This window comes from Echinops telfairi, unplaced genomic scaffold, assembly GCF_000313985.2.
Source record: "Echinops telfairi isolate 266 unplaced genomic scaffold, ASM31398v2 ScPeMD7_4;HRSCAF=17, whole genome shotgun sequence".
Taxonomy (NCBI): domain Eukaryota; kingdom Metazoa; phylum Chordata; class Mammalia; order Afrosoricida; family Tenrecidae; genus Echinops; species Echinops telfairi.
The window spans coordinates 40,438,983-40,462,367 of record NW_022103900.1 but is presented as its reverse complement, the minus strand read 5'-3'; the positions used below and the strand labels follow the sequence as shown (position 1 = coordinate 40,462,367).

General features: G+C 38.6%; 1 protein-coding gene across 2 annotated transcripts in view; it reads left to right on the top strand.

The window, feature by feature from the left end:
- Positions 1-23,385, top strand: part of SAP130 (Sin3A associated protein 130) — an 82,198-nt gene that overhangs the window by 20,813 nt on the left and 38,000 nt on the right. For both annotated transcript variants that reach the window (XM_013004982.3, XM_004703867.4), the window contains exons 6-14: positions 5,293-5,417; positions 6,736-6,860; positions 11,500-11,647; positions 11,808-11,898; positions 12,090-12,194; positions 15,074-15,215; positions 17,281-17,402; positions 18,790-19,092; positions 20,681-20,858. In XM_013004982.3, coding sequence (XP_012860436.1) covers positions 5,293-5,417; positions 6,736-6,860; positions 11,500-11,647; positions 11,808-11,898; positions 12,090-12,194; positions 15,074-15,215; positions 17,281-17,402; positions 18,790-19,092; positions 20,681-20,858 — 1,339 coding nt within the window. The remainder of the gene's footprint in view (positions 1-5,292; positions 5,418-6,735; positions 6,861-11,499; positions 11,648-11,807; positions 11,899-12,089; positions 12,195-15,073; positions 15,216-17,280; positions 17,403-18,789; positions 19,093-20,680; positions 20,859-23,385) is intronic.

The window sequence follows — 23,385 nt, the reverse complement described above, 5'->3', positions numbered from 1 at the left end:
GTTCTCCCTTTCCAACCCACCCTCCCTCTACCCTCCCAGTATCGCCACTCTCACCACTGGTCCCGAAGGGATCATCCGCCCTGGATTCCCTGTGTTTCCAGTTCCTGTCTATACCAGTGTGCATCCTCTGATCTAGCTAGATTTGTAAGTTAGAATTGGGATCATGATGGAGGGGGGCATTTAGGAACTAGAGGAAAGTTGTATGTTTCGTCATTGCTACATCGCACACTGACTGGCTCATCTCCTCCCCAAGACCCTTCTGTAAAGGGATGTCCAGTGGCCTACAAATGGGCTTTGGGTCTCCACTCCGCAGTCCCTGCCTCATTCACAATGATAGGATTTTTTGTTCTGCTAATGCCTGATACCTGATCCCTTCGACACTTCCTGATCGCACAGGCTGGTGTGCTTCTTCCATGTGAGCTTTGTTGCTTCTCAGCTCGATGGCTGCTTGTTTACCTTCAAGCCTTTAAGATCCCAGACACGGTATCTTTTGATAGCCGGCACCATCAGCCTTCTTCGCCACATTTGCTTATGCACCGCCGAGTATTCTTTCCATCTTCTTTCCATGCTTCCTGCTCTGTCAATATTTTGCCCATAGGACTTTTCAATATTGCAACTCATAGCATGATTTTTTTTCCTAAGTCCTTTATGTTTAAGATATGCTGAACATATTCTTTCTTCTTACTTTTCTAAGGTCTTTGCACATTAAACTACTGTTTTCATGAGCTGCCCTTTGAAATTTTTTGTTCAGCTCTTCCTCAGTTTTGCCATTTGTATTAGCTACGCTGACATCAAAAACAAGTTTCGGAGCCTTTTCTGACATCCACTTTGATTTTTTTCCTTTCTTTCATGTCTTTTTAGTGACCCTTTGCTTTCCTCGTGAGTGGTGTTCTTGATGTCCTCCCACAGCTCATCAGGTCGTCTCTTATTTGTGCTGAGTGTGTCAGATCTGCTCTTGAGACGACGGGGAAATTTAAGTGATATGTCCTCGCAGTTGTATTTCGGGTCTCGTGGCCTTGTTTTCATTTTCTTCTGCTTCAGCCTCAACTTACTCATGAACAGTTGATGGTCTGTTCAACAGTCAGCTTCAGGCCTGGTTTTAACTGCTGATATTGAGCTCCTGCATCATCCCTACACACAGATGTGGTCCATTTTATTTCTGTTTTCCATCTGGATAAATCCATATCTACAGTCACCTTTTGTGTTATCGAAAAAAGGTATTTATGATTATGAAGTTACTGGTCTTGCAAATTCTGTCACTTGATCGCCAGCTTTGTTTTTATCACCAAGGCAACATTGCCCAACTATTGTTCTTATGAAGTATTCAGGAATTAGCAAATAACAAGGCTTCAATTAACAATTGAAATGTTTTCAACAAGCTGATGAACCACTGGAAGCACTCACTAGTCTATCCCAGGAAATTTGGAAGACAGATAAATGTCCAGCCAACTCTCTGAATGAGATCCATTTCTGTAACCATTCCAAAGAAAAATGACCCAACAGAATGGGCAAATTAAAACACAGTATCATTAATATCACAAGTAGATTTTTGCTGAAGATTATCCAATAATGGTTGCAGTAGTACAATGACAAGAAGCTGCCAGAAATTCACGCTATCTTAATAAGAGGACATGGTCATTGCTGATGTCAGATGAATCTTGGCTGATAGCAGAGAATACCAGAAAGATGTTTACTTGTGTTTTCTTTATTATGCAAAGGTATTTGTGCAGATCATAACAAGCTATAAATTGCCCTGAGAAGAATGGGAATTCCAGAACACTTCATTGTTCTCATGGAAAACCTGTCCATAGCTCAAAAAGTAAGAGTATAACAAGGAAATAGTACATGGTTGAAAATCAAGAAAGGTGTACGTCTGAGTTGTATCCTCTTATCTTGTTCAGTCTGTATGCTAAGCAAATAACCATGATAGCTGGATTTTATGAGGAAGAATGAGGTATCAGAATTGGAGGAAGGCTTAATAACCATGTACAATAGCAGATGACACAGTTGTTTGCTGAAAGTAAGGACATCTTGAAGCACTTGCTGATGCATATCAAGGACTATAGCTTTTAGTATGGATTACAATTCAATGTAAAGAAAACCCAAATCCTCACAATAGGTAAAACCATGACAACTGGAGAAAAGAGTAAAGTTGTCAAGGATTTCATCTTGCTTGTATCCACAATCATCGCTCAGTAAGCAGCAGTCAAGGGTTATTGCATTAGATAAATCTGCATAAGACCTCTGTAAAGTATTGAAAGTTCATGGACAACAGGCAGGAAATCAAATGATATTACATTGGGCAATTCTGTGTACAAGTCCTCTCTGAAGTGTTGAAGAAAGTGTCACTTTGAGGAGTAAGGTGTACCTGACCCAAGCCAGGACTTTTTCAACCAGGTGAAAGTTGGACACTGAATAAGGAAGACCAAAGAAGAATCGATGCATGTTAATTGTGCTGGTAAAGAATACTGAAGGTACCATGGACTGCCTAAAAAACAAAAATTGCTCTTGGAAGAGCTATAGTCAGAATGCTCTTTAAAAGCAAGGATGGTGAAACTTCATCTCACATACTGTGGACATGTTATCCAGAGAGACTAGTCCCTCAAGATGAACATCATGCTTGGTAAAGTATAGGACCAGCGAAATAGAGGCAGGCCCTTGACACAGTGACTGCATTGATGGACTCAAATATAAGGACAGCTGTGACAATGATGCAGGCTGGATAGAGTGGTTTGCTCTGTTGTCCATAGGATCACTGTGAGTGAGAACCAACTTGATGGCACTCAACAACAACAACACCCAGCAGTATTTACAGATAACTGTGATAGCAACTCAGATTCCTTCATTCTTTAAATAATTGGAAAAGCTAGTCATCACCTTTATTGGAAAGAACCAAATCAAAGGACAAAATTAAAATATGAGGCCTTATACTTCCACTTCTCAAAATCTACAGTAGAACCTACTATACACTGGTACAGTGACATACACATTGACCTGTGGCAAAGAATTGAGAACTGTGACGTAAATCCACCTATCTACATCTTTTTTTTTTTTTTTCTATCTACATCTTTGACAAAGAGTCGAAACCCATTAAGTGGAGAAGCGATAGTCTCTTTAATAGTGTTCATAAAATTGAGTATTAATTTGTAGAAAAGTGAAACGAGATGCAGCCTTATCATATATAAAAGTGCATCAAAGACCTAACTAGAATGCCTAAAACTATAAATATCATTAAAGACAAGTAGAATCAAACTTAGGAGATGCTGAATAATCCATAACACATAACTAAAAATTCATAAATATCTGAAGATAAACATAGCTCAATGGACACATTGCATCAGATGTATCTTGACTAAAAACAGAATACCAGTAAGATGTGTACTTGTGTTCTGTTGCACATTCAGACATTGGGCTCTGAATCATAATAACTGATTAACATTCTGAAGAATGGGAATCCAACATTAATTGTACTTACATAGAACTTGTACATAGACTAATAGGCAATTGTTTAAATAGAACAAGTGAATGTTGCATAATTTAAAGTCAGGAAAGGTGTGCATCCAGGTTATGTCCTCTCATCATAGATACTCAGTCTGTGTCAGGCTTACTGGAATACTCATTGGCGTTCTGGAATATGCAGAAGGAGGTAGAACCTTGCTTGCCAAATGAAGTATTTGCTATTGGAAATCAAAGACTTCAGCCTTCAGTATGCATTACAACTCAGTACACAAAAAATAGAAATCATTAGAACTGCACTAATTGGTAACATCACGATTAACAGAAAAGATTGAAACTGTCAAGGATTTTGCCTCACTTGGAGTCACAATCAGTGTTCATGGAAGCAGCTGTGAAAGATCAAATGATATAGTCCACTGAGCAAACCTGCACAAATCCTCTTTGAAGTGTTAAAGAAGGTGTCCCTTCGAGGGCTAACGTGTGCCTGACTCAAGCCTTAATGTTTTCATTATTCTTATATGCAGAAGGAAAGGAAAATGGGGATTTCTACTCCTATGAAGGGTTACAGTCTCTGAAATCCACAGGGGAAATTCTTCCTTGTCTTACAGGGTCGTTGTGAGTTGTAATCTACCCAATGACAGTGAGTTTGAGTTCATGAGTTTGAAAGGTAGAGCATAAATAAGATCTCAGGAGAAGTGATACGTCTAAAATTACGATATTGCAAGGGAGACAGTGGACAGTGCAAAATATGAAAATAAAAATAATTTATAAATTAGGGTTCATGAAGGTGAGGGAGGGGAAAGAAGAAGAGCTGATACCAAGGGCTCAAATAGAAAAAAAATGTTTTGGAAATGTTGATGGCAACATGTACAAATGTGCTTGATGCGATTGATGTATGGATTGTTGTAAGAGCTGTAAGAGCCCTTAATAAAATGATTTATTAAAATTTTTAAAATAAATAAGTTACAGTATTGCAAAGAGTATTGAACGTACCATGGATGGAAAAATCTGTCGAGGAGGAAGTTCAGCCAGCATGCTCCTTAAAAGCAAGGATGATGAGACCTTTGTCTCCTATACTCTGGGCATGCTATCAAGAGTCTTCCGTTCTGTTGTATAGACGGTTGCTATGAGTTGGAGCCCACTTGACAGTGCTTTCCCCCCAAAATATATTAAAGTAGTCAGTTTATAGGAGGCAAATGGGTGGGTGGCACAAGGAGGTAGGCTTTCGGTACTATTTGATTGACTATTCTAATCCACTAGGAGTACCTTGGAATTAAAAACTGGCGATCGGTTTCCAAAATTTCAGTCTTGGGAAACACTTTGCAACACAATTCTCCTATGATACACATGGGCTTATTACTATTTGTAAGAATTGACTGTACAGTAACTGGTTTGGGTTAATACAATGGGCTTAATATATTTAGAATAATAAGTACTTAAAGTTTTCATTAAAAAAAAAAACCAAACCTGTATGGAGTGTTTTCTAAAACAACTTGCTTGTTATAGAAACCTTTCTCTTCCAGGAGTCCATCATATTTCTTTGGGTTTATGTAATAATTATATGTACTCAACTAAATCTTTTGCACAGCTGTTCCATTCTGATGTGCAACTGTTGATAACAATCATAGTTATTGAAAGCAGAAGTAGGGAGGTCCACATAAACAAAAGCTCATTGGTACCTGCAGTAATGTTTATTTAAAAACATAAAAGGATCCTAAATCTAAAACGTTTGGGAAGCAATGACAAGTGAGTTTTTAAAAATTATTGTCACTGTATAATTGAATCTGTTTAAATTGTGAGCTCTTGAACCATACTAACTACTAAATGTTTTTTTAGGTGCAGCTGCTGCTGCGGTGATGTCCAGTTCTAAAGTAACCACAGTCTTGAGGCCGACTTCCCAGTTGCCAAATGCTGCCACAGCACAGCCAGCAGTGCAGCACATCATTCACCAACCGATCCAGGCATGTCTAGGTTGGGGGTCATCTGCCAACAAGTATTAAGTGCTTGCTGTGAGTTATTCACTCTGCTAGCCACTGTGCAAGCCTTGTTTTTAAGTAACTTTAAATCCCAACATCAAGACATATCAGAAGGTTGAATAACTTAAACAGTGTTGTATAATGAGTTGTAGGCATTTAGAAAAGAACGATTACGGGAAGAGTTTTTGTTAGGTACAGTAGTGAGGATTCAGAGACATGAAAAGGAGGACGCTTAAAGGGGGGATTAATATGAACAGTGGCAAGAAGGAGCATGCTGGTTATAGCAGTTTCAGACAGTGCATTACAAGTGACTAGAACCAAGTGGTTTTCATTTAGATAGGATTTTTTTTAAGTTCTAAAAGTTTGTTTGCATATTCTTGTGTATGTCTTCTTTCCCGGGAAAAATAAGGAAAGGTTTAGCTAACTCAGTTACGTAACTGAGAATTCACTTTCAGATAATAAGTGTGTGAAACAGCTAGATTTAAGACAATAAAAACAGCCTTGATTAGGGCACTGGTTAGCACACAATCTAGTCTACAACTTTCAAATTTAACTAAAACACCATGTTGGCCGAGAAGATGGCACGGGGGTGGGGGTGGGGGGCGGTGATTAGACCACCAAGAGTATGGGTGGTATAGAATAGGAAGGATTGGAGAGAAAGCAGAACCAAGGCAGGGAGGTGACTGATGAATAAGAGACTGCAGGCACTGTCCACAGTGGGAGTGGCAAGTAAACAGACTGGAGGTGAAAAAATAGATATTAAAAATGGTCAAGAGTTTTGTGATTTACCTGAAGACGTGCAGGGTCATGAAGGGAGGCATGAATCAGAAGAGATCAAGTGATGGGAGGAATGATGGGTTACGCAGGTGAAGCCCAGTGTGAACATTGTCAGGGGAACTTTTTACCACGATGTAGTAGTGACATTGTATTCATATGACGACATCAGACCGTTTCTGCACATCATGAATCTTTGACTGCAGAGAGTTTGGGTACTTTAGTCATGATAAGTTAGATGTTCTGAGACTGGCCCTTTTAGGTTTTCTCAGTAGAAAACATTTGATTATGTAGTGGTAAAAAATGTCAAAACCAGGACTAGCAACAGATCTGTGACTGAATGGTGGTTCAGAATTTTGGCTGCTTGAACAAATTAACTCCTGATCTTTTGGTAATTCTGTCAGTTCTTGTAATACCCTATGTGCAAAGATAATTTTTTAATATCAGAATGATGATACTTTACTTTCATTTTTGTTTTGAATAGTTGACTTGGTTTATCTGGGTTTAAAATATTTTCTTCTCTTAATAGTCTCGCCAACCTGTGACCACCTCTAATACCATCCCTCCTGCTGTGGTAGCAACTGTCTCAGCCACCAGAGCGCAGTCTCCAGTCATTACTACAACAGCAGCACATACTACTGATTCAGCTCTTAGGTACATTTGGGGGTCTGATGATCAAATGAGGATTCCATCCCTCCTATAATCACACCTTCCCTTTGTTCTTTCATTTGTTCTGTCACTTAACTTGTTTTTGTTTGCCATGTGCTGGTAAAGATACTAAGGATAAATCGATGAGCAAAATAACTGTCTTCAGGAAGTTTTTGTATTGTTAAAGAGTGACAAGTGCTTTGGAGAGAAATAAAATACAGTGAAAGGGATTTGTAGTGACAAGGAGACTTACTAGTTCATATATGGTGATTTCTTATTTCATATAAGATGGTTAGAGAAGGCTTTATTAATAAAAGTACATTCTAACAGAAAAAGAAAAGAGGCAATGAAGTGGTCTGTTTGGGAGAAGAACTGTCTGTACCAGGCAGAGGCCCTGAGACAGCATCATATATGCTACATGTAAGAAATACCGAGGAAGTCAATGGTGGGAAGGAGGAGATAAGTATTGAAGGTAGCAGGGGCTCTGAGCACATAGGACCTTATGAGCTGCTGTAAAGATGTAGACTTTACACTGACCGCTGTCTCCCTTCACTCATATTTCCGTTATTCATCCCCCTGGGGAGTGGCTTATGCGTCAGTTATTTCAATTGCTTCCCCCTACTCCACTCCTCCCCCCACCTTCTCCTTACTCTCCAGGTATTGCTACTCCCAATTTTGTTCCTTAGGGGTTTATCTGACCTGGATTCTGTGTGTCATCAGCTCTTTTTGCTTTTTTAATGATTTTATTGGGGGCTCATACTACTCTTATCACAATCCATATATGCATCAGTTGTGTAAAGCACATTTGTACATTTGTTGCCCTCATCATTCTCAAAACATTTGCTCTCCACTTAAGCCCCTGGCATCAGCTCCTCATTTATACCCCTCCCTCCCCGTTCCCCCCATCCTCATGAACCCTTGATAATTTATAAATTATTATTTTATCATATCTTATACTGTCTGATGTCTCCCTTTACCCATTTTTCTGTTGTCAGTCCCCCAGGGAGGAGGTTATATGTAGCTCCTTGTAATCGGTTCCCCCTTCCCACCCCACCCTCCATCCACCCTCCCGTTATCACCAATCTCACCACTGGTCCTAAAGGGATCATCCGCCCTGGATTCCCTGTGTTTCCAGTTCCTATCTGTACCTGTGTACATCCTCTTGTCTAGCCAGATTTGTAAAGTAGAATTGGGGTCATGATAGTGGGGGCGAGGGGGACATTTAGGAACCAGAGGAAAGTTGTATATTTCATTGTTGCTCCACTGCCCCCTGACTGGCTCGTCTATTCCCAAGACCCTTCCGTAAGCGGATGTCCAATTGCCTACAGATGGGCTTTGGGTCTCCATACCGCACTCCTCCTCATTCAAAATGATATGATTTTTTGTTCTGTGATGCCTGATACCTGATCCCTTCAACACTTCCTGATCACACAGGCTGGTGTGCTTCTTCCATGTGGGCTTTGTTGCTTCTGAGCTAGATGGCCGCTTGTTTACCTTCAAGCCTTTAAGACCCCAGACACTATATCTTTTGATAGCCGGGCACCATCAGCTTTCTTCGCCACATTTGCTCATGCACCCATTTGTCTTCAGTGATTGTGTTGGGGAGGTGAGCACACAATGATATGATTTTTTGTTCTTTGATGCCTGATAACTGATCCTTCAGCACCTCATGATCACACAGCCTGGTGTGCTTCTTGCATGTGGGCTTTGTTGTTTAAGCACATTTTTAATGCAGTTTCTGTGGTGAAATTAGATGCCTCGGCTGATACTAGGGTCGGCTTATACTCAAGTATATACAGTAGACCTCTCCTCCAACTCTACAGTATCTCTTCAGTATTCAGAGTACTTCAGGAGTCTGTCTCTAGTTAAGTTTTTTCATCTCTTTTACTTTGGGGGTCCCTGTCCCTTAGAGCCTTAACCGATGTTTGAGATTAACTATTATCAGTTTACACTCATGTCAGTAATTCTTTATTAGGGCACAATGATCAAGGCAAACATTGTTTATTGATTAGGCAAACCGATGTCTAGCACTGACTTAATAGAATGGTTTTGTTTAAATTTTAAACACCATTTCTGTGCATCACATTTGGGTTTTCCCAGTCACAGTAACTCTGATTATGAGTTTGGAGCTCTGTTCCATTCTTCTCCTCCTGTTGATCTGGATCCGTCTGTTAGGTCCTTGTTAAGAACACTCAGTACTGGTAGCCATAAGGTATCCATTTCCCTTTGCCGAATACCGTGAGAACGAAGGCCATTCTCAGCAACCAGACGTTTCCCTGATGCATGGTCATCGTGAAGGGCCCCAGAGGAACCCTGCGGAGGGACTCAGTCACAGTAACGTAGAACAGTCTCCTTGGAAAGACGAAGGAAGAGGCTTCGAGTTGACAAATGGTGGAGAAATAGAAAGGAACTGGCTACCATGAGCACTATCTGTAGTCATGTCCAGAACATGATCGAGAGTGTTACACTGGGCTTCGATACAAGAGGAGGTCTGGGTATGCCCACTTCCCCATCAACGTGGTTAGTCAGGAGAATGGGCCTCTTGAAATCTGTAACTTCTTGGGTGAAAAGTGCATCTGGAGGGTTCGCATGAGGACAGGTGTTGCTTGTTCCTTTTCTCAAGCCCAGAAAGGTGAGTTAATTCTTGAAGGAAAGGACATTGGGCATGTATCCAATTCAGCTGCTTTAATTGAGCAGGCCACAACAGTTAACAAGGATATCCGAGAGTGTTTGGATGGTAGCTATGTTTCTGACAAAGAAACAGTTCAACAGGCTGATAAGTAAGATCAAGAGGTGTCCAGCGACAGTCCAGTTGATTCCTTTTGCTTTGTCTGTGATGCTTTGATCCAATCCAATAGTTTATGTAATGAAAAAGAAAAAAGGAAAAGTATCCATTTCTTCTGGTGCCATGGTGATAGAGGTATGGTTTGTAGAGGGAGTAAAGCATGCAGCTCATTTCCTTCTCTGATTCCTAGCTTGCCTGCAAACTTATCTTCATGCCACTGAAGTGAAGCAAGACCTCAAGTTCACTTGTCATACCTTAACCTCCTTTTCCTGTAGATGTTAAATTAACCAATGAGTCTATTCGTAGAGTCATTAAAAAAAATTTTTTTAATGGTAGTTGTAAGGGCTAATAGAGTGATTGAGCTAGCAGACTAGAATACTTTCCAGCTTAGCGACATAGGAAACTTACTTTGATCACTAACGTCTCTCTCTCTCTCTCTTTTGACGGGATGGTTTTTACTAGACTTTTATAGATGATTTATTTACTCAGTGTATTTTAAAGTCACTTTTCTTTTTATTTTCTTATATGGCTTTTGGATTTTGAGTCGTAGTCTGATTTTCTCCACTCCCAAGGTTGTAAAGGCAGTTTCCCATCCCTTTAATGTACTTACCCAGCTTCCTTTAAATCATTTACCTTTATGGTATTTTATTTATTTTGGAATGTGAAGCATGAATTCAATTTTATTTTTCCCAAATGGCTACCTCATAGTCCCATCACCATGTTCTCAATAGTCTGTTCTCCCGACCCTAAATTTGCGATGCCAGTTGTTACACAGTGCAGTCTGTAATGTTATCAGCATGCTTTCAGGTAATACAACACACTTCCTGTGATGAGATCCTTCTTAGTCATTTGATGAGCATGACTATAAGCTCAATCATTCCAATAGTTGTTAAATCTGGCAAAACCAAAGCCTATGCCATTAAGTCTGTTTTATATTAGGCCTTGAGGACAGCGTGGAACTGACCCATAGGGTTTCCAAGGCTGTGACCGTCACAGAAGTAGACTGCCACAATTTCTCTTGATGGCTTCAGACCACTGACCCTTCAGTTACAGGTGAATGTTTAACTTCTATGCTACCAGGGCTCCTTACATCTGGAAAGGAGTTATGTAAAATCATTCAGGAGCTCAGTGCTGTAGGAGTCACAGGTTGTTATGATCCTAATAATCAGTATTGCTTGTAATCTTCCCTCAACAAATTTGCCAAAAATGTATAACAAAAGAATGTTACTGCATATCTTCCAACTTGTCCATAAGTGGAGAGTATTCATTATTATAATGCTCATACAAGATTGTTTGTATTAAGTCTTGATTAAGTTCTTCAACGATAAGGAGAATGGCATAGGACTCATTCAGTTCATGGTATAAACAAATGAATTTCAAAAAGTTCACGAAAAAATTCCATTATCTTTTTTTTTTTTTCATTTTAAAACATTTTATTGGTTGCTATTACAGATCTTATAACATCTCATACATCAATTGTATCGAGCATATGTTGACATCATCATTTTCTAAACATTTATTTTTGAGCCCTTGGTATTAGCCCCTCTGTTTTTCCCTGCCTTCCTGCTTCCACCCTGGTGACCCCTTAATAAATTACAAATTATTATTTTCTCCATTACATTTTAATTCCATTTTTCATTATCTATTTGAATCCATCTTGAAGCTTTTAAAAATGAAACTTTAGACAATTTTAGGAGAGATTTCATGGGCCATTTATTTCTTTGATATGATCAAATATGGTTCAACTGGGGACTGCACAGAATTGTGAGAAAATGCCATTTGTCTATGATGTGACCCCAGGTACAAAATGATCTCAACTATGATTGTAGACAACTTGTAAACTGTAATCTCTCTTTTCAGTCGGCAAACTTTGTCTATCCAGCATCCACCATCTGCACCTGTTAGTATTCAGCGTCCTGCCCAGTCACGAGATGTAACTACAAGAATCACACTACCGTCTCACCCAGCGTTAGGGACGCCAAAACAGCAGCTTCACACTATGACTCAGGTATGAAGAGACGACGCTCTGTGTGCTTGCTGGATGAGGACCAGAATTATACAAAACTCGCTAAGGACCTTGCTGTATTGAAGTGGTGGTTGCTTTGAAATAGACTGAGTGGAAAGTGTTCTTGTTTATAATTCTTGTTTCATGGGGTTTTCTCCCACAGAAAACGATCTTCAGTACTGGTACACCAGTAGCTGCAGCGACAGTAGCACCTATTTTAGCAACCAACACCATTCCCTCGGCAACCACAGCTGGTGAGTTGGTATCCCTGCTCTTCCTGTGAAGGAAAAAGATGTGAATGTGAAGTCAATTTAAGCATGTGAGCTTACTCTCAAACAAAGAGAATGGGCTAGAAAATTTTTCTTAGGTTCCTCAGGTTTGGGAGGAACTGTAATATACACAAAGGCCACGTTTATTGAAGATTTTTTCCCCCCTCCTGTTTTAGGATCTGTGTCACATACACAAGCTCCCACGAGTTCAATCGTTACCATGACAATGCCCTCACATTCATCTCATGCTACTGCTGTGACCACCTCAAACATCCCTGTTGGTGAGTGTTTTGCAGACATCAGGTAAAAACTTCAAAGGAGTTTTTTAACACCTTTAAGTACACTTTATTGTTGATGGTTAGTATTTTTTTCCAGTGTGGTTGATTTTCAAAGCAACACTGAATTTAACTTTCACTATTATTTATCCTACATATTTTTAATTGATAGTAGAGAGAAAGAGGATGCGAATAACAATTTTGAGTACTCTTAGAAAGTAGATTTCGTAAATACCTCTAGTTTTAGTTACCTCTTCATCAAACTGCCTTTTCTCTGGGTATGTATCTTCTAAAGTAATAGGCTAAATTTACTAGCATAGACAACAATAGGAAAAGAAAGAAAACAAGTAAACATTGAGCATGGGGACAGTTTTGATACTGGCATCGATTTCTTCTCTACTTATATTTTATTTATTTTTAAAAAATCATTTTATTGGGGACTCGTACAACTCTCATCACACTCCATATGTACATCCATTGTGTCCAGCACATTTGTACATTTGTTGCCATCATTCTCAAAACTTTTTTTTTTAATAATTTTATTGGGGACTCGTACAACTCATACCAGTCCATACGTACATCCATTGTGTCGAGCACATTTGTATATTTGTTGCCATCATCATTCTCAAAACATTTCCTTTCTACTTGAGCCCTTGGTATCAGCTTCTCTTTTTTTTTCCAGCTTCTCATTTTTCCCCCTCCCTCACGAACCCTTGATAATTTATAAATTATTATTAATTTGTCATGTCTTACACTGTCCAATGTCTTCCTTCACCCACTTTTCTGTTGTCCATTCCCCAGGGAGGGGGTTATATATAGATCATTGTAATAAGTTCCCCCTTTCTACCCTACTTTCCCTCCATCCTCCAGTATCACCACACTCAGCACTGGTCCTGAAGGGATCATCTGTCCTGGATTCCCTGTGTTTCCAGCTCTTATCTGTACCCGTGTACATCCTCTGGTCTAGCCCGGATTTGTATGTAGAATTGGGATCATGATAGTGAGGGAGAGGAAGCATTAAAGAGCTAGAGGAAAGTTGTATGTTTCATCGGTGCTATACTGCACCCTGACTGGCTCCTCCCCGAGACCCTTCTGTAAGGGAATGTCCAGTTGCCTACAGATGGGCTTTGGGTCCCCACTCTATACTCCTCCTCATTCACAATGATAATGATTTTTTGTTCTTTGATGCCTGGTGCCTGATCCTATCAACACCTTGTGATCACACAGGTTGGTGTGCTTCTTCCATGTGGGCTTGGTTGCTTCTCAGCTAGAAGGCTGCTTGTTTATCTTCAAGCCTTTAAGAACTGGCATAGATTTTTCAGGGAGAATCTCTGGATGCTTCAGCAATGGGAAAGCAGGTTAACCAAGGTTCTCACTGAGTACTTCCCCCAAGGTAATTAGGACCATCCTGTACTTTCTCATAGGCTAGTTTATTCCTCTTCAAAATAGTGCATACTAAAAAATTTTTTAATGTTTCCGCCAAAATTTAGTCACCAGGAGCAAAGATTGGCAGACTTCTGTGTAAAGGGCTAGAACGTAAATGTATGGCTTTTCAGGTCATGTGGGTCTGTGGTGCTCACTTTTACTGCAGTGACTTCAAAATTCTCAGAGACTGTCTGTAAACAAAAGGGCATCCGTGGCTGTGTTCCAGTAATACTATTTGTGGACACAAAGGAATCTTTATAATACAAAGCGTAATTTAATCTTAGGAGCCCTGGTAGTGTAATGGGTTACTAATTGGACTGCTAACCACTCAGCAGGAGAGAGATAAGGCTTTCTGCTCCTGTAAAGCTTTAACAGCCTGAGAAACACACAACGGTTTCACTCAGCTTCTCTGCATTAACCACTGGTAGCATGGGACATTCTGGCTCGTATCCTGTAGAAATTTCTATCGTTTCTTTCCTTAGAAATAAGCTGAGCACCCACTGTAACAGATTTGTACTGCTCACCCGTGATGTTTAGTGTCCTGTACTAGGGGGTTACATTAGAATGTCGTCCTCGGTCCAGTGTTGTCTTCTTTCACTGATACGAAGTGTTCCTTATACAAATGGAAGCTATCTTCTATTTCTCTGACTAGCTTGTAGTTACTCCTTCTCTAAGTCTCCATGCATAGAGGTCTGTAGGTATATTATCCCAGTTCAAATCTACCTTTTGACTAATACTTGATTGCAAATTGTGTAAGAGAGCACACTAAACTGAATTTGACAACTTCGGTCATACTGACTTTTACATTGTAAACGGTATGCAGAATTTCAGGGCCTTCAAAGGGTTTCAGAAATCATTCTGCAGCCATCTAGAGAAGTCTTCATTGTAGACAAGGAAACATATGCAGACGTTAAAATTATCTACTAAGAAGCTGTAGGCCCTGGAGTAGAATGCCATTTCCTTATTAAGCATCCTGTTTGTTTATTTATTTTGGTTCATTATGCCATTTTCTCCTTAAAACAAATGAACAAGACCTCCAAGAAAGGGAGAGTAGTACTTGCTGATAGTTTTGTTGATCTATCAAGGTGATATGTGAGCCTTACTTTGATATATTATCAGGAGTCCTACTAGTGTGGTGGTTAAGGGATGTGCTGCGATCCACATGGTCAGCAGTTCAAAACCACTTCCTTTGGGCTTTCTACTTCCCTAAATAGTTAGTCTCGGAAAACCCACAGGGAGGTCAGTATGATTCAGCATCAACTCGATGTCAGTGAATTTTTCGTGTTTTTGGATATATTAGTGGATTATTGGTTCTAAATAATTCAGTTGAACATTATGTACTCTTATTTTTAACTTTGATTAACACTTGGAATCCAATCATATTATTTCTATCTGCATTTTAAGGATGGTTACTAGCCAGAAATGCTGTGATATGCAATATTGGATTTTGTTTTTTGTAGCTAAAGTCGTGCCCCAGCAGATCACACACACTTCTCCCCGGATCCAGCCTGATTACCCCACAGAGAGGAATAGCTTGATTCCCATTTCAGGACATCGAGCATCTCCAAATCCCGTGGCCATGGAAACCCGAAGTGACAACAGGTAGGTGAGAAAATAACAATTGCAGCTGCATCATTGTATCTTCTATTGTATTAATTTTCCAGTGAGACATAATATGGAAGATATGTAAAATTTATTTATTTATTCGTACTGTCAAGTTTTCCTTGGAAATAATGCATTGTGTAATTTCTTAGATATGTGGAATGTAAGAGAAGAGCAAATAATAAGGAAATGTGCAAGATATTTATTCAGCTGTTCTATTTTTAATGGATATTCTCCTAGCATCCATTTTCTGATGTGTGTGATTTTTTTGTTGTTTTCTTTAATTGTTGCTGCGTTCCAGCATCATAGCTCTTTCTTCTTAAGTACTTCTTTGTGTTTCCTAAGAACAATAACATTCTCTTGCTTAACCACATTACAGCTATTTGAAACTATTTTTTAAATTTTCTTTACCTTGATACTAAAATGCATTGATATTTTAATGAGTATAGGTCAGTTTTGGTAACAGAATATTTTTCTATTTAGCTTTTCTATATGGGTCTGTCAGGTTCTTTTGTCCTGGTTATAACTTAGTCACGTATTTTTGTGTGGAGTGCCAGGTAGGTACTATTAAGTATTACTGATGTTACTGCATCAGACAGTCCGTGCTATTTGCCTCATTGTTAGTTATGTTAACATTAACTATTTAGCTGAGGTAGGTTGTTTTGTTTTGTTTTTTCACTACAAAGGTAATTTTTTTTTAAGTAATTTTTTTCTACTGTAAAGGCAAATTTTTTCCTTTTTTATGAAGCCATCTTAAAAAGCTTGTGGGGAAAATTGCATTATTTTTTAATCCTGTTTTCCCATGAATTTTTTATGCACTTTTGTATAAGTAATATACATGGGGGTACTTTGCAACTGTAAAATACCTTGTTTAACAAACTTTCAGTATTTTTTGCATTCACCAATGATTCTTGGCTGAATTGATTATTAACATGATGGTTGCTGAGTTTTTATTTTATTACTTATGATATGTCAATTATTAATATTATGGCTCTATTTTTGTCATTTCTTAGATCTATTTTTAGTTGGTATGTATCTCACACACCCCATTTGTTTATTGAGTTACTTATATTTTAAAATCAGCGTGGGCTCAGAGATTTGGTTTTATCTATTATAATCTATAAATTTTTTGATGATTAAATTTTTTCAGTCAACCCTTGATGCTCATTCTGTAGTTTTACAGTGTCCCCCTCATTTGAGCCCTACTGAATACTTATTAACTCTAACGTTTATGGATTCTTTTAAGTTTCTTACGTAATGTGGGGAAATGGGGTATCTTCATTTTCAGTTCCCTATACCTGTGTCTTCTTGTCTTGGTTACCATTTCCCGTGTGAGTTGACTAGAAGTAAAGATCGTGACACACCTGGTCTTTCTGATTCTTGACCTGAATGCCAATTTTGAAATTTCATACTAGATTTTATTAGATGGCATTTTCAGTTTGAAGAACCACTATTTCTATAAAGCAGTACTACAAAAGCTTGTTTTCAAGGAAGCCTTATTTCATCATGTTGTGTGTAATTTCTATGTGCTACTCAATCTATTTTATTTAAAATTTGTGTATCTACTTAGAGAGGTGGTATTTCACTTAAATTATTTTCTCATGCTCTTCCTGGCTAATTTTGTATCAAGATTATATTAAAATTTAAGTTGGACACCTCTGTTTCTCTGTTATCTGAAAGTTTGAATTAAACTGGGATGATCTGTTTACCTATGTGTGATATAATTTTCAAGTAGAAACTATTTGAGTTTAGTGTTACTCAAATTTAAATGGGGTTGAGTTGGGGAAATTCATTACTGAGTTTTTGAGTTGGTTTTGGTAATTGTTCTAGAAAAGTATTCATTAAAATTCATATACTTATATATGTGCTTTCTATACACTTGTGTAATTACATAAAGTCATATTTTCAAGTTTTAACTTTCTTTATGAATCGTTTATGTGCTATCATTTGTTTTGGACGTGGTAGGAGAATGCTGGTGTGGTAGTTGTGAAGAAGGTCTGGGGGATAGTATTATTTTGTAGAAAGAGATGGACTATTTGTCTCATCCTGTGTGTTCCATGTACAGACCATCTGTTCCTGTGCAGTTCCAATACTTTTTGCCAACTTACCCGCCATCTGCATACCCGCTGGCTGCGCACACATACACTCCCATCACCAGTTCAGTGTCCACCATTCGACAGTATCCAGGTAGGATCGCCTCTTTTTTTTAATATGGCTTTTGACATTTTTATTTTGTAAGCATTGAGTAATTCTAGTATGGCACCAGCACTAATTTCAGATTCTAATAAAGGTAAAATCTAAAGTGAACCATCTTCTTTAGTACTGCCCTTATGATCTAAAAAGTTTGTGACTTATTAGTGATAATCACAACCTTTTATTTTACCCTGAGGATAATCCCTTAACAATTTTCATTGCACCTTGAAAAGGTAGAACTATTACAGTGCATAAAGCGATATTCTTGGGCGGTTTCTGTTGTTTGGGGGATAGCTGAACGTTTTTGTTTTTCTTTAAATTTTTGTACAGTTATGTTCAGGTTTGACATAGGAATAGTGTTAGTTTTCCAACCTTCGGGCTTTTGAAACCTTTCGTCTATGTACTTTCTGATTAATTTAGACATCGAGAATACAATTGCCCACATTTTGGCCATTGTCTTTCTGTAGCCAAACTATTTCGTAAAACAGCCATGAGCTCCCCAGGGCCATGGGCACTAGACTGACTAACACACTACAGTTTTAATTGAATTAATTAAAATTGGAAAATTCTCAAATATGATGAGGCTTCTAAAATTTTATGGAAAAACAGCTTAGGGAAGAGAATATCTAATTATATTTTGAATTGACATTTTAAAAATTACAGTATGGTAAATGTTTATTTCACCTGTTTTCTTATATGTTTTTGTTGCCGTTGTTTTTTCCACTGTGACATCTGGAAAGTTTACAGTTACCTGTGACTTAAATTATATTTCCACTGGATAGGGCTGCTCTAAAATTTTCAAGCATTATACACTGTTTAATAGTATTGGAAGCAGGTTTTCTCCATTTATGGATTGAGGACTGAGAAGAAAAGTCTTACTTTTTTCGTGTCATGAATAGTTAGAACCCTTTTTGTTTCCTGGGAATATCTTTTTAGGTTTTGGTTTATCTTCAGTGTACATAGTAGATGTGTTTGCCTTATTAGTAAAAAAGAAAAAAAAATTGTGTATTATCAGTGAATATACAGAATTTGAAATTTATTTTTCAGAAGTGCCTAGATATTTAATTTGTCAGTTAAAACAATCTTTGCTAGCCATGAATGTATAAGTTTTATGTTAGATATATAGTGTAGTACCTTGGCCTGTAGCTTGAATTTAGTAGTTAAAGTACATTTTTCTTTGGGTAATTTTATTTCAAGTCATCTGAAAATTCCTAAGATATAGGGAGGAAAAAACCCAACCTTTCTTGAAAATGGATGAAGATAGAGATTTTTTACAGTGGAATATTAGAGTTTTAAATTGGTTTTGATATTTTTCCCCTCCTTATGTTAAATGATTTTAGCAGCCTAACATTCTTATCGTTACTTTTTATGTTCTTGTTAGTTTCAGCTCAGGCCCCAAACTCTGCCATCACAGCTCAGACTGGTGTTGGGGTGGCATCTACAGTACACCTAAACCCCATGCAGCTGATGACAGTGGATGCATCTCATGCGCGACATATCCAAGGGATTCAACCAGCACCCATCAGTACACAAGGGATACAGCCAGCCCCCATTGGAACACAAGGAATACAACCAACCCCAATTGGAACACAGGGTATTCACTCAACAACCCCAATCAGCACACAAGGACTACAGCCGGCTCCACTGAATACCCAGCAGCCACCGCCTGAGGGAAAGACTTCAGGTAATTTTAATGTTTTACATGGAAAATGGTGTGGTGGTTCTGCTTACCTGCTGGTTGGATGGCTTTACATATTTTCTGTAGACTCAAGTTCCTCTTTGTAGCATGTATTCCTTACAACTTAAACCTCCTAGGTTCTTTGTACGCAGTAGATGTAACCTGATCAGCCTAATAAAGCATTTGCACTTAGTGCACTAAAGCTTTCAATTGAGAGAGCAAATACACTTTATACTGATAAAGTTCTCATTCAGCTTAAGATTTCTTGAAGGGTTATATGTGGATCTATAAAATCTTATACTAATATTAGCTGATATTGTGTCAATATTTAAATGAAAATGCTAATGGAGTAGGCATTTTAAGAAGTGGAATAGGTGGGGAGGAAAGGGGGGGGAAAGGAGGAGCTGGTCCCAAGGGTTCATTGGAAAGTAAATGTCTAGAAAAGAGTGATGGAATATATGTACGAATTAGTCGGATACAATTGATGTGTGGTTTGTAACAAGAGTTATAAGAGCCCCCAATAAAATTATTTGGAGAAAAAAAAAAAGAAGTGGAATATGTTAGTGTGCTTATTTTTCAACCAGGCTGTTGATTTTAAAGAGTATCTTTTGTGTTAATTGTACTTTAAAGGAGAATAACTTACAAGTAATTACTTTAATTTCCAAGTAGATGCTGGAATTTATTATTTTATTGAAGTTTTTCCAAACTTTAACTTATTGATTATCATACAAATGTGGGATTGACCAAAATATAGCTCGTAGTGCTCCAACTCCAAGAATGCAGTACCTACATCTTTAATTGCTCATGCTCAAAACTTACTTTTTGAAATTCCAGCTCTTTGAAGTTACCTTTTTTATAGGTCAAGTATGGGCTAATTTCTGATTATGGTCTTATGCTCACCAGTATTTTGTTACTACTTTCACATGTAATTTGGTTAAAATTATTAATTGAATGGTCTCCTAAAGATAACGAGAGCAATGGCACCTGTAGAAGAGACAAGAAGAGCAGTGTTTTACAAAATGCAGGATCACATTTCTTAAGTTAACTATTTGGAGCAGGATGACCTCTTTGTGTCACGTTTGTCATTTCTAAAATCAGAATAATCATTTTAAAGCCAAAAACCAAACTTCACTGCCATGAAGTCAAATGTCAACCCATATTGACCCTCGAAGACAGGTTAGGATTGGTCCTGTCAGTTTCTGGGACTGTAACTGTTTACAGGAGTAGAAAGCCCCATCTTTCTCCCAATTCATGTTAAAATTTATATAAATAAAAAGCAGTAAGCACTATGTAGAGTGAGAGTAAGTGCTATTTATTCTTTATACTCTATTTATTTATTTATATTAGTGACTGTGATACCAGGCAAAGAAAAATGAATAGTTATGATCATGCATCGGTAGATGGAGTAACCCCCTACTTTGCCATCTGCTTTTTGGTAGATGAACATTGTACTCCCATTCTGACCCTTGTCGAAACAGGGAAGGCATGGTTACTCTGATGCCCCCTGTGTAACCCTTTACGTGTGTCTCTGTGAAAGGAATGTTCCATCCATTCCCTGTCTTCATTGTTCTTGTCTTGCTCCTTCGTTCTTCAGCAGTGGTATTGGCAGATGGAGCCACAATTGTAGCCAACCCCATTAGCAATGCATTCAGTGCTGCTCCAGCAGCCACCACCGTGGTGCAGACCCATAGCCAGAGTGCCAGCACCAATGCTCCAGCCCAGGGCTCATCACCCCGGCCAAGTATACTTCGGAAGAAACCTGCCACAGATGGGTAAGTACATGCATTAATGTACTGACACCCCTGTTTCTGATATTAATGGTCTGAACCATAGATGTGCATTCATTGCTGATTGTTGTTGCTAGTTACCAATCAAGTTGATCCCACCTTATGGCAACCCCATGTGTGCAGAGTAAAACTGCTCCATTAGGTTTTCAAGTATGTGATCTTTGGGAAGCAAACTGCTAGACCTCACTTGCAATGTTCCTGTGGACGAATGTGATCCGTCAGTCCTTTGACTAGTAATTTAAGTGCACAGCAATGCCACCCCGGAACTCTCCAATGCTGGGAGTGGAGTTTCTTATCTTCTTTGGCATTTTTAATTTTTTTGAAGTTAACCTTAACCACAGATTGGTTCAGTTGAGCCTGGCCAAGTACCAATTAGATAGTTTTAACAATTCATGAGTCAGTTGAGTGGCAATTTATAGGCATTTATCGCATGGACAAGGAGCTCTGGTGGTTTAGTGGGTTACACATTGAACTTATAACTAAAAGGTCACCAATTAAAACCCACCAGCTGCTCCTTGGGTAAAACAGGAGGCTCTCTACTCCTATAGAGATTTAAAGGTTCTGAAACCCAAAGGGGCAATTCTGTTCTGTTCTATAGGGTTGCTATGAATCAAAATCGACTTGTTGGCAGTTAGTTTGGTTTTGAGTTTATTGTACAGTCACTGAGTAAGAATTGATTCGATGGGTTTAATTCCTCTATTACTTTAGGGATTACAGTTCTGTGAGTTTAATGTTAGAAAATTCAAAAAGTGATACTTCAAATTTTCATGGAAAAAATCCATTATCTTTTCATTCCATTTTCCACAAACTTTTTTGATTCTCCTCATAGTTAATTCTTCAGGCTTGTCTAAGCAGATTACGTTAACACATATTTGTTTCTTGTCATCTAGCATGAATTGTAAGCAATTACTTAAATGTAATAAAACTCATATTTAGTAGTCATTTTATGAACCTTTGGATGGGTGGGGGAGAAAATGAGGCCACTTCTGACCTCTGGTTTCACAAGGAAAGAGAATCCAACTCCACACTAACCCAAAGCTGCCTGCCAAAAAGCAGAGCTCAGACATGCCGCCACCCTCCATCCTTCTCAGTACTGCTACTCTCCATTATCCCACAGTCTCCGTGCTGCAGCCTCCGCTGCCTCTGGTCTCAGCCTCGACCACTTTGGACAGAGATTTCAAATTTGGTATGCTGGTGGCTCTTCTTCGTTAGTCCTGGGAACGCTTCCTCTGCGTCCACAGTGGCTCTCCTGTACACAGAGGAATGGCTTTGATGGAGGTGTGGTTTCTATCTCTCAACCAAGCATGTTGTTGTTAGGTGCCTGATCCTGTGCCATCCCTACAGAAACAAAGGTGACTTTGTTCACATCCTCTCATATGGTAGCGACTCAGAATACCTTCTATCATATCCTGTTCACTAACTTAACAGAGAACTCCCTCCAAAATGGGATATTAACCTCAGCTATAGAAGCTAAAATTTACAATATGCTGCAAAAGGGTTTATGGACAGAAGAATCATACTAAGAAATTTTATGTCACGGTGGGCCATAAAGTAGAGAATAAGTTTAAATGCATTGCTACTAGGTTTCTGGCTCCCTAGGTTTCCACAGGTTTATTCCAAATAAAATGTATTTAAACGTGTCTTTAATCAGTGCAAGGCTGTAGATAAGTTCTCTCACTAGTATATTTGTCTTAGGCTCTTTAGGGTGCCTTTAAAAAATATCCTTTCAAAAGAGTGACTTCCAAGAAGATCGTTTCCATTCAAGGCAGAGAGGTCAGCTCAGAAGTTTGAATTTTTTTCATTCAAAGTTAAAATGTTGAAAGCTCTTTTTCAGACACTGGGGCTCTTAGGGAAGGGTTAAAGAGATAGAAACATTGCCTTCAGAAAGATCTAGATGTGAATGCTTTCTACTCCTGTAAACAGTTACTGTGTCAGAAACCCACACTGGGGTCGATGAGTCAGCATTGACTCTTGGTTTGAGATGGTGTGTATGTCCAGAAACAGTAGCTACTCATTTTGATATATTTGTTTAATAAAAGTTTCTCTGGTTTCATAGCAATACTTTTTAGCTCAGTTCTTATGTGCTATGCTATGAATGTAACTTTAGTTTTGTTTAGCATAAGGATATGACTCTTTCTGGTCACCCCAGATAGTAAACTTCAGAGTAGACAAGCCCTTTTCAGATAGAGCTGCCATTCAGCTTTTAAATACTTCCGTGCCAATCATAATCACACAACCAAAGATAATCAGATATGTGGAGGCCTCTAACCAGTGAAGATAAAAACAATATAGAAGCAACAAAACCCACATGGAAGAACACACCAGCCTATGTGATCACGAGGTGCCAAAGGGATCAGTTATCAGGCATCAAAGAACAAAAAAATCATATCATTGTGTGCTCACCTCCATGATACGACTGCTGAAGACAAATGGGTGCATAAGCAAATGTGGCGAAGAAAGCTGATGGTGCCCAGCTATCAAAAGGTATAGCATCTGGGGTCTTAAAGGCTTG